This window comes from Canis aureus, chromosome 4 (assembly GCF_053574225.1).
Source record: "Canis aureus isolate CA01 chromosome 4, VMU_Caureus_v.1.0, whole genome shotgun sequence".
Lineage (NCBI taxonomy): Eukaryota > Metazoa > Chordata > Mammalia > Carnivora > Canidae > Canis > Canis aureus.
In genome coordinates this window covers 73,465,329-73,477,500 of record NC_135614.1, presented here as the reverse complement: position 1 = coordinate 73,477,500, position 12,172 = coordinate 73,465,329, and the positions used below count along the sequence as shown (strand labels likewise).

At 35.2% G+C, this 12,172-nt stretch overlaps 1 protein-coding gene and 1 non-coding gene across 6 annotated transcripts in view; one reads left to right on the top strand and one right to left on the bottom strand.

The window, feature by feature from the left end:
- Positions 1-12,172, top strand: part of NIPBL (NIPBL cohesin loading factor) — a 197,467-nt gene that overhangs the window by 166,353 nt on the left and 18,942 nt on the right. For all 5 annotated transcript variants that reach the window (XM_077896197.1, XM_077896201.1, XM_077896199.1 and 2 more), the window contains 2 exons: positions 7,508-7,616; positions 9,092-9,228. In XM_077896197.1, the coding sequence (XP_077752323.1) occupies positions 7,508-7,616; positions 9,092-9,228 (246 nt within the window). The remainder of the gene's footprint in view (positions 1-7,507; positions 7,617-9,091; positions 9,229-12,172) is intronic.
- LOC144313199 (small nucleolar RNA U13) lies at positions 10,429-10,530 on the bottom strand. The gene has a single exon (XR_013378922.1). It is a non-coding gene; the product is annotated as a small nucleolar RNA U13 (small nucleolar RNA).

The window sequence follows — 12,172 nt, the reverse complement described above, 5'->3', positions numbered from 1 at the left end:
GTGGTAGTTTTAGCAGAAGCACTGCATGCAGGGAAGGCAAATCTGTATCTAGAGTATCCTCCATCCCTGCCACCATGGACAGTTCGTTCATGACCCCATTGAGCAATAACGAGTAGTTGGGGAAAGAGGCTGATATCCTCAGAGAAGGTACCTATAGAATGAGTCGTCCTATCCACTTGATTTGATTATTTAAATCTTCCTCTGCTGTGGTCATCCTTTGGTGAATATTTATGTGGGACATAAATATCCTCATATTTTTTGCCCATTCAGAGATGTCTGTCTACATGCCTCTTCGCTAAATTTCCTGTCAACAGCTTTCTAATCTTCTTCCTTCCAAGTCCCTAACCATCCAGCCAAACCATTGGCCACACACCATGAATCTATATATAGTCACAAATTTGGTCATTCCTTTTTCCAAGCAAAGTGAACAGATGCACTGCTCAAAAGTTCTGCGTAGTAGAGGAATTTCTCTTTAGCCCCGTCCTTCAGGGATGTTCCAGACATTACTGCGGCAAATATCCACTTTGGAATGGTCCCATTTGTAAACTACACCTCAGTCTTTTCCCTCAACTCTGTCAGTTGATCATAGGGATGATCATAGGGAACTCCCTATGACGCCATAAGTACAGGCTGGAAGAGAGAAGGGCAGTAATAGCAACAATGGGAACTATAGGCATTGAGCTGCTTCTTGATGTGACTTACTTGACCCCTTAGGCCGGCTCTCACCCAGTCATATATATACTACTTAGATTTGATGATGACGTGCTGCTGTACATACCCAACTTTATGTCTTGATGAGTCAGGTAACACCCAGCTCATGATGGGCAACTCAAATTGCATGGTAGTTTGGTGGCCAATAGCTAGGCATTCAGTGACTACCAAGGTCCAGTCGCAGGCCAGGAGCTCTTCAAAAGGAGGGTAATTACCCACGGAGAATGGCAGAGCTTTGCTTCAAAATCCTAAGGGTTTGTACTGCATGCAGTCCACCTCTAGGGTCCTGCCGAAGGCTCCAAACAGCATCCCTCTCTACCACTGACACTGCAGACGCCATTGGATATACCGAGTCATCTGACCCACGCTGCAGAGCAACTTGGATAGCAGCCCCAATCTTTTGCAAAGCCTTTTTCTCTTCTGGGTCCCACTCAGTGCAGGCAGTGTCTGGTCACTCAGTAAATGAGCCAGAGTAATAACACCCAAAAGAGGATTTTGTTGCCTCTAAAATCCAAAGCCCACTAGTCATTATGCCTTTTTTTTTTGTGGGGGGGGGGGGTATATATAGGAGAGGCCAGATGGAACAACTTATTCTTTACCTAGAGGGGATAACTCAACATACCCCACACCACTAGGACCCTAGCAATTTCACTGAAGTAAAAGACCCTTGAGTTTTTGTTGGATTTATTTCCCCACCCTCCGACACATGCAAGTCTTATCAGTAAGTCTAGAGTGGTTGCTATTTTTTGTTCACTAGGTCAGCATCACACCATCAATATAATGAACTAATGTAATAATCTTATTAAAGGAAGGCATAATCAAGATCCTGCAAGCTAAATTATAGCATAGAGCTGGAGAGTTAATAAATGCCTGAGGTAGGGCAGTACAGTGTATTGCTGGCTATCTGCCAATAGCACACTGATTCTGGTGGGCTTTTGACAGGGATGGAGAGAAAAGGCATCTGCCAGAGGGTACCAGGCAATGTATTAATTTGCTCAACTATTACCTAGTACAGCAGCTGCAGTTAGAGTCACCACCTGGTAAAGCTTAGGCTAGTCCACTGTCATTCCCCAGGATCCATCTGTCTACTGCACAGGCCAAATAAGCAAGTTGAATGAGAAGGTGGTGTGAATTACATCTCTGCATCCTTCAAGTCTTTGATGATAGTGCTAATCTTAACAGCCCCTCCAGGAATGTAGTATTGCTTTCCATATACTGTTTTCCTGGGTAGAAGCATTCCTTGTGCCTTCTATTTGGCCTTTCTCACTGTGATAGCCCTCACTTCCCAAACCAAAGAACCAATGTGGGGATTCTATCAGCTGAGGAATATATCTATTCCAATTTTGCATTTCGGTACTGGGAAATAATCACAGGATGCATTTGGGGACCCACTGGACTCACTGTGAAACAGACCAGAGTTATACACCTGACCTCTAGACCCCACTCCTACTTTAGGGTCTCCTAGAATTAGTGCCAGTTCAGAACCAGCATCTAATAATCTAATAATACCTAGAAGGTCTGATCAGTTTCTTTTCTCCAGTGTGGTCTGATCAGTTTCTTTTCTCCAGTGTACGGTTAACCTGGTAAAAGACCATAGGCCCCTTTGGGGAAGGTTGGGGAAAAAATTAATAATATATTTTCTATAGAGTATGGGACTCCTTCCTCAAGAGGATTCCTCGAAGAAAGCTGTGGACAGAATATATGTCTCCAAGATTCATATGTTGAAGCCTAACCCCTAGTATGATACTAGGAGATAATTAGGTCATGAGGGTGGAGCCCTTGTGAATCAGGTTAGTACCCTTCTAAGAAGAGACACAAGAGATGATCTCTCTCTCCCCTCTGCCATATAAGGATATAACAAGAAGATCCTCATCGGCAAGCTAGGAAAAGCATCTTCTTCACCAGAAGATGCTAGCACCTTGATCTCAGATTTCCCAACTTCCAAAACTATGAGAAATAAATTTCTGTTTAAGCCACCTGGTCTGTGGTATTGGTTATAGCAGCCCAAGTTGACTAAGAAACTGGTACCATGGGATGCAGCTGAAACAAGTGTACAAGTGGCTTTGGAACTGGATAATTAGTAGAGACTTGAAGAGTTTTGAGGTACATAATAGAAAAAGCTGATATTGCTGTGAAGAGATATTGAAAGGCAGTTCTGGTGAAGGCTCAGAAAAGAAACTACATAGAGAAAGCTTTTGTCTTCTTAGAGAATGCATATAATCACATACAGAATGTTGGTAGAAATACAGACAGTAAAGGCCATTCTGATGAGGTCTCGGAAATGAGAAACATGCTATTGGATAACAGAAAAAGCAGTCTTTGTTATAAAGTGGCAAAGAACTTGGTTGAATTGTGTTCTTGTTCTAGTGTTTTGTGAACAGTAGAACTTTAAGCATGAAAGTGGATATTTAGCTAAGGAGATTTCTAAGTAATAGTGTTGAAGGTACAGTTTGGTTTCTAATTAAATACTGTATCTCCAACACCCAGAGAATGGGTAAAAATACTGACCTATCCACACAATTTAATAGTATTCCACATCATAAAGGAACAAATGTTGGATACATACAACTTAGGTGAATAGTAAAAACGTTGCACAGAGTGAAGGAAGCCTTACACAGAAGAGTACATATTCTGATTCCATTTATATGAAGTTCTAGGAGAGGCAAAAATTAATCTGTATTGGAAAAAATCAGAAGGGTGGTTGCAGGGGTTCAGGAATTGACTGGGAAGTAACATGAGGGAACTTTCAAGAATGATGGTAATAGTCTATGTCAGTGGTTCTAAAAGTTACTGAGATTACCTGCAACTTATTAGATCTAGGAATTCTAAGGCTTTACCCCAGTAACTCTGAGGGTAGGCCCATCATTCTGTATTTTATTGTCTCCAGATGATTCTGATACAAATTAAAGATGTAGGTCACTTTTCTGTATCTTCATAGGAGTTTGAATTATAATGGTGAATGCACTTAACTGAGCAAATGAAGATAAGGCAAGAGTCCCAGTAGAAAAATAGGTAAAAGTTGAATAGGCTTTTCATACAAGAAATAGCACATATGGCCTATATGGTGTTCAGCCTCATTAGTAATATGGAAAATACAAATCAAAACTGTGTTTTACATTCGTTTGATTGGCAGAAATTGAGGAGTCAGATGATAACAAGTGATGGAAAAGAGATGGATTAAACAGTATCTCTTAAACTATTAATTGAAAAAAATGTGCACTGAAGATTTGTACATTTCATTTTGTGTAAATGTTATCTCAGGGAAAAAGTATACTGTCTACAGTTTACTTTGAAATACATCAAAAATAAGATGGATAAAGATGTGTGTATATATATATATACACATATATGTGTATATATATGTATATATGTATATACATGTTCTTAACGCATATATAAGTGTAAGGCTGGTTTAACATGAGCGCACACATGTGTGCATGTATGATTTAATACTAAAGAAGAAATAAATAATCATTCCAGGGAACACTGGAAAAATTTTGATAAAATTTGATAACTTTGAATGATAACTTCTAATAAACTAGGAATAAAATCTGACAGAAAATAACTACAAACCTGAAATGAAAATCATGCAAAATGGGAAAATGTTCAGAGATCTCATCAAAATAAAAAACCATTGTCATGGGGCACCTGGCTGGCTCAGTCGTAGAACATGTGACTTTTAATCTCAGGGTTGTGAGTTCAAGCCCCATGCTGAATGTGGAGCCTGCTTAAAAAAACAAAAAAGGAAAAAAAAGTCATCAGATATGTTGAGGTGATTGTAAAATGTAGATGGAAAAGCAAAGAACTAAATTGTCATTTCTGAAAATGCAGGAGAAATTACCTACCTTACCAAATATAAGGACTTCTATTTAAAGATGTAGTAGTTAAGATAGTGTGGTACTAAATAGACCAATAGAAAAAGATGGAGAGCCCAGAAATAAGCCTCTATGCTTATAGGATATACTTATTATAAAATAAAAGTGGCACTGCAGTTAACGGGGGAAAGGATTGAGTTCTCAATAGATGAGCCTGGGACAATTGGCTATCTATAAGATTTTTTTTTTTTTTTTTTTTTTTTTAATGAATTGATTCCTATCTTCAGGGCACCTGGGTGGCTTATTCAGCTAAGCATCCAACTCTTGGTTTCCACTCAGGTCATGATCTCAGGGTCATGAAATCAAGGCCCAGGAGCCCCAGGTCAGGGCTCCATACCCAGCGGGAGCTTGCTTGAGATTCTCTCTCCCTTTGCCTCTACCCTTCCTCCCTCCCACCTGCACTCTCTCTCTCTCTCTCTCTCTCTAAAATAAATAAATCTTAAAAGAATTGATTCCTAATTCAACTCAATAATTACTTCCATATAGATTAAAGGAACTCTTTAAAACCTTTAGAAGATAATATATATATAAATATATTTTTGACCTTTCTGTAGGGAAAGATTTCTTAAATTCCAAAACCATTAACCTTAAAAGATTGATAAATTTTGCTATGCTGAAATGAAATACATTTTCTAATCAAAAGACGTCTTAAAGACACAAGTCACAAACTGGGAAATGATATTTGACACACACATAACATGTAAGAAAGGGTCATTATTAAGAATCTGTGAAGAACTCCTTTTCTAGGGATCCCTGGGTGGCGCAGCGGTTTGGCGCCTGCCTTTGGCCCGGGGCGCGATCCTGGAGACCCGGGATCGAATCCCACGTCAGGCTCCCTGCATGGAGCCTGCTCCTCCCTCTACCTGTGTTTCTGCCTCTCTGTCTCTCTCTGTGTGACTATCATGAATAAATAAATAAAATCTTTAAAAAAAAAAAAGAACTCCTTTTCTACAAACATAAGGCAAGAGTCCCAGTAGAAAAATAGGTAAAAGTTGAATAGGCTTTTCATACAAGAAATAGCACATATGGCCTATATGGTGTTCAGCCTCATTAGTAATATGGAAAATACAAATCAAAACTGTGTTTTACATTCGTTTGATTGGCAGAAATTGAGGAGTCAGATGATAACAAGTGATGGAAAAGAGATGGATTAAACAGTATCTCTTAAACTATTAATTGAAAAAAATACTACAACCAGTTTGAAAAAATACAGCATTATTTCATAAAGTTGAGCATTCCACTTCAAGGTATATACCCAAGAAAATCTTGAATATGTGTGCCAGGAGACAAATAAAAGAATGCTTATTATGCCACTAAAAAGTGTAATTAACCTATCTTCAGAATAGATAAAATAATTGCAGTACTGACACACCTGTTGTATAGCAGTTAAAATTAACATTGTCATTTGCAGCAACCTGGATTACAGTTAGGGACATAATGTTGAATGAACAAGGCAAATCCCAGACAACTACATCTGGTATGATACGTTTTAGAAAGTTGAAAATCAAGCAAAACTATAAACAGTATACAGCTTACCCAATTTTTTTAAGCAAAGAAATTTTAAAGTTCCTGATAGTGGTTACCTTGAAGTGACATAGTAAGATGGAATAAGGGAAGGAGCACATTGGGAAAATAAAAGTTCATGAAAATATTCTTGTTCTTGAGTTGGAGTCATAGTATGATGTTTTTATAAGTAAACAAAAGGTCTCATAGCAGTATTGATGGTGTATCATGAACCAAAATCTAAGATTTATACTTTTGTATATACTTGATCTCTTAGAGAGGAAAAAGAAAAAGACGGGATTGCTTTCTGCTCCTGCCTAGAAAAGGCTAGTATGCGATTTTAGTAGCTGCTTAAGGAATTGAGTTATAGAGCAGGACAAGGAGAATTTGCTATACAGAGTTGAAACTGAAAATTGAAATTTTCTTTTCGATGTATATCTTTAAGCTAAAGAGGATGGGGGCAACATATGTGTTATGTTATCCTGATTGCTGTCAATTGTTTTAATCATTCATGCCTCTTATAGTGAAAGTTTAAACTTGAGCTATCCAATACTAGCCACACGTGGTTTTTTTTTTAACTTAATTTGAATTTTTATTTTTATTTAATTTTAATTCTTTAGTCATACAAGCAACATTTCACATATTTAGTAGCTGTATATGTCTTGCAGCAACCATACTGAGTAGCACAGACTTAGAACATTTCCATCATTGCAGCAAGTTATATTGGACAGCACTGGAACTCTCATGAAAATCAAATACACATTTCAACTTTTTAAATACCTCCCGAGTTGTATTAGCTAGTCTATATTAACAAAACAATTATACTTTAGATGACTTTATAATTGACCTATGATTATAAAAGTTTGAATTGGTTTTATTTTTTGGCTATGATCTTTTCCTCCTCTCATCATTCCTAACACTTTTCTAACATTGCTTATTGGTAATTTGACAAAGGATAATACAGAAAAGAAATCTAGCCTTATGTTTTATAATTACAGGATTGAAGGTACAATTCAGATGAAGTTATAATTATATTAGAAATGTAATTAACTCATACCTTTTTTGAGCTGTCAGAGGACTTGAAATGATGAAGAATAGAATTCTAATTCTTTAGAATAATCCTACTATCCCTGAGCATTAAGGAAGGTCACCTTTCTCATTTCTCTCATATCTTACCTCAGGTCCTACACACAACAGTTTAAATACTTCATACTAATATTGTTTGAAACTATTTATAAATTACTGGTTTATAAGATTTTAAAACATCTGTTATATATTTTTGTTTATTTGCATTTTCCATATTAATTGTTAATGACAAATTGAAAAGCTTATTATGGACACATTTAATGCATTTATATTATTATTGCCTAATGAATAATTATACTGGGATTTTTTTTTTTATATATATACATATATAGTTGTTGAAGTCCGAAGAGGATTCCTCATATAAACCTGTGAAGAAAGCTTGTACTCAACTTGTTGATAACCTAGTTGAGCACATTCTTAAATATGAGGAATCTCTAGCTGGTAAGACATTTTATATATTGGTCGTTAAGTTGATTTTATAAGATATTTTAAAATACTTTGGGCACATTTCTCAATTTTGCTTCTGGTTCTGCTTAGCCTAATAATTAAGTACTTCACTTTTAAATGAAGGGGTTTTTTTTGTTTGATGTTGCATCCTAGATTATATTGTTTAGGTTGACTAAGATTATCTAGAGTAGTATAATAAAAGCATAGGCATCATCTCTTGTACATCTTTCAGTAGCGTATAATTCTAGATGTTATGTTGAACAGACCTAAAAGTCCAGGAGCTAAATATATATTTAGCTAGTTGCACTCATCCAAAAACTGTTTGATATCTTTTAAATGATATAAAATATTCTCTCAAAATGAAATTGTTTTAACTATGATAAAAATGCTTTTAAAAGATTTGTAGTATATTCCTAATATCATTTATAATTGTTATATAAAATGCATTTAATCTTGAGCTAGATAAAGCAGTTAATATTTTTTAAATTGACAAATTCCTTACTTAATATTTTATATTATCTATTACATTATTTACCAGTCACAAATTTGAAGTCATTAATCAGAATATAAGTAAATAATTACATAAAGCTGTAAAAGTAATAATTGATAATCTATTGCTTAAAGCACCCAAGACTAATATTACTTCCCATATCCTAATGTACATTGATGAGGAACAGTAGGTAGTCTTGGTCATCCTCCAGAATTGGGGGCCTTTCAGAGGTACCATTATGGCGCCTAAGAAGTTGTTGATATCCTTTATATTTTTTATGCAGTTTCTTTAATTTTTTTTCATTTTCCATGTGTACCTCTTTTTCTTTTTATCTCCTAGTTCTGTTCCCCTATTTTTGCCTATCCTAGATTTTAAGGGTGATACTGTTGTCAATGTTGAAAAAATTGCTAATCTCTTCTAAAAATTAATTTGCCTCCTAAGAACCACTGTGTCTCCTAACTAGCAGCATTTTCCTCCCACTGGAACAGCAGTTTGTTTACCATTCTTGATGTAGTACTGGTCCAGCTTCTTAATTCATCGCTCCAGTCTTTTAACATTCTTCTACCACTGTAGCATCTTTTTCCCAGTCCTTTCAAACACAGTATCACCTAGCTAACTTGTTTTTGTCCCCCTTTGCTGAGTTTCTCATACTTACTTCCATCCATTTTTAGTAAGCAGTATCATGTTTATTCCCAAAAGCCCATCCCTAAACTTAACTTCCATTCTACTTTTTAACTTTGATCCTCCACCCCTTAGTGTAAAATTCTATTTCAATAGCACAACGTCTTCATTTCTTATTCTTAATATATGTAATATGTATAATAAAAAAATGTAGGAAGTCTAGTATCATAAGAAACGCTAATCTTTTATTGAGGCATGTACTAAATCAATTCAGGGGATGATATTGAGTAATTTAAGAAATCTGTATATAATTTCCACTGCCTTGTTATATTTTAGTATCTCATTTCTGTTTTTCCAGACTCTGACAATAAAGGTGTGAATTCTGGAAGATTGGTAGCTTGCATAACCACTTTGTTCTTATTCAGCAAAATAAGACCTCAGCTCATGGTTAAACACGCCATGACTATGCAGCCATACCTTACCACTAAATGTAGTGTAAGTATAGAGCTGTCCTATTTTTCTTTCTTACCATGTAGTAAGTATTTTAAATTTAGAATTCACATTGTGTCATCCACACTTCACTGATTAACTGTGTCATGTTCTCGAATATATGTTCTAATATTTGTAGCAAGTTATCTACAGACATCATTTTTCTGATGTATTATAAATGAAGTTCAGGCTTCATTTCCTCCATAGGCTCCTCAGGTTAAACCCTCAGTAAGTGCTTACTAAATGTTATAACTATTGTTAAGACCTCAAAGGTTGAATGAGGCAAAGTTCCTCTCATTGGGAAATCTACTGTCTTTTGGATTCTAAATCTGCTTTTCATTTGTCATTTCAATATATTTTATGAGTATATTGTATTTATTTTATAACACCATAGATATGTTGAATATGGAAAATCTAGTATATTGGAGATGTTAGTTGTTTTAATATTGTACATACTCTGTTTTTAAGATTAACACGAAAATAAAATAAAATAATCCAGCAATTTATACAACAGTATGGTGAGTTAAGTGACTTATTACAAACACTAAATTTTGAAATATTCTAAAAATTGTAAATGTAAATTGCTTTTTTACTTCCCACATTCTCAGTATTCCTAAGAAGCTAATTTTAACTATTTTCTCAACTAGATTTGTTTTGCAGCTATGGTCTGGTTTTTTGGTGACCTAAATTAACAAGTTCTAGATGAAAAACCTAAGAGGTTTTAAGTGCAGGAAGTACCAGAAGATAAATCTATAAAAACAACATATAATACTTCTAAGATCCTAATTCTATCTTTAGGGCTTGTATTAGATCCAGAAATAAATTGATTAATATGTAATCTATGCCCAGTAATAGGAGCTGATATTTATTGAGCTCAGTGCCAAGTACTACGAAGAATTTTACATGCATTATCTCATTTACCTTGTGAAGTAGGTATCATTAGTTTTACAGATAAGAAACTAAAGCTTTGAGAATATAAATAACTTGCCCAGTTTCACACAGCTGACCAGTCCCAGAGCTAGAATTCAACCCCACATCTGTTTGCTTCTAGGAACTGGACAATAATGTAACTTGTGTAAATAGACTTGGTTTGAACCAATATTACTTTGAAGCAAGATTACTTTGAAAGCATTTTGTAGAATTTTGTAGAATTTTTATGTGTAGGTAAATATACACGCACATATGCATATATATAATTTTCTTTTAAATCATGGTAATATGCCAAGATTGTAACAAGGTTTGAGGGAAGGCACATGTCACATAACAGCGTGAACACCCAGTCATCATGCTTATGAACTACAAAAGGATCTATAAATATATTTTCATTTAGTCCTGTGTGTATATTAAAAGGAAGGGTGAATGTTGGATAGTTTTATGCACACAATGTTTTTTATATAAGTAAAGCCATCTCCTATATGTTAGACACATTTAAATCTTTTTTGTTTTCTGTATCCTACTTCCATCTTTCTTCTTCTTCATCTCAGGATGAACAACCTAGAGTATCCTTACATACTATACCCATGCTTCTGTAATTGTGCACACACACACACACACACACACATAACTGGTTGACCAGATTTTTAAAAATCAAGTTATATATGTATACATTATCCATCTTATGGATGTTTTATGATTTATTTAACCATTTCCCATTTTGACAGGTTTTTATATTGCTTCCTATTGATAGGCACTATACACATTCCTATTCATGTATCTTTAAATAGTGCTGCTTTTTTGGGAGGCCGGGGATAGATCCTAAGGAATGGACTTAGTAGATTAAGGGAGTATTTGGGTTTGGGTTTTTAAATAGATTTTTCCAGATTGCTGATGGACATGTTTTATAGCCTCTTTGGAAACCAGTATATGACAATCTATGTCATTTTTATCCTCTTTGCCAGTCAGGTGTAAAGGAATAGTTCATTGTTGCTTCATTTTACCTTCCCTGATTCTAAGAAGGTTGAGCATCTTTTTTATGATATTAACCAATTGTACTTGATTTTCTGTGATTTGACTGTTTATTATCATTTGACCATTTGACCATTGAATTGTGGAGCTTTTTTCCTTTCCTTTTTTGAAAACTCTTTACTCTTAAGTTTTTGAGATATTGAAGCATTTCATGTTGCATCTTATGTCATTTCGAATGTTTTCTTAGTATTATATTCTTCTGACCTTTTCCTTCATGATTTCCATCTTTCCTTACATTTTTCTTCTAGATATTCTTTTATTTGATTTCTATACCTAAAATGTTAAGAGTAGTTTTAAAATTTTAATTTTTATTTATTTATGATAGAGAGAGACAGAGACAGAGACACAGGCAGAGGGAGAAGCAGGCTCCATGCACCGGGGGCCCGACGTGGGATTCGATCCCGGGTCTCCAGGATCGCGCCCTGGGCCAAAGGCAGGCGCCAAACCGCTGCGCCACCCAGGGATCCCAAAAGTAGTTTTAAAGTAAAATTTTAACTATGATGCTCAGATGAATTTATCTTAATGAAAACTCTTCATCCCTAGACCACTTTAATCCCTTATTGCTTAAAGCAGACAGCAGTGGGCAGGAAATGACAGGATTTCTATGTTACTTTAGAAGCATTCATCTTATTTATGTTTTTATTTAGTCCTGAAAAGATGGATGAATATCAGGTGGGAACATTTTTATTCAGTGAGAGATAATATGCTCAAAGAGACCAAAATGAGTGTCAGTAACCTGTTGCTAAGAATAAAGAGTGTTAACTTGACTAGATAACATGTTGAATGCCTTACTTAACAAAAATAACTAATAATTTTGGTTGCCTTGGGGCAGGAACTGGGTTACTGGAGGATAGTGGGTGAGAAACTTTTTTTTTTAAAGAGACTTTATTGTAAATTCTTTACTAATAACCTTTTGGGTTTTTTTTTTTTAATGTTCCACCTATTTATTTAAAATTGCTTAGTTTTTAATCAAAGTTCTAAACTT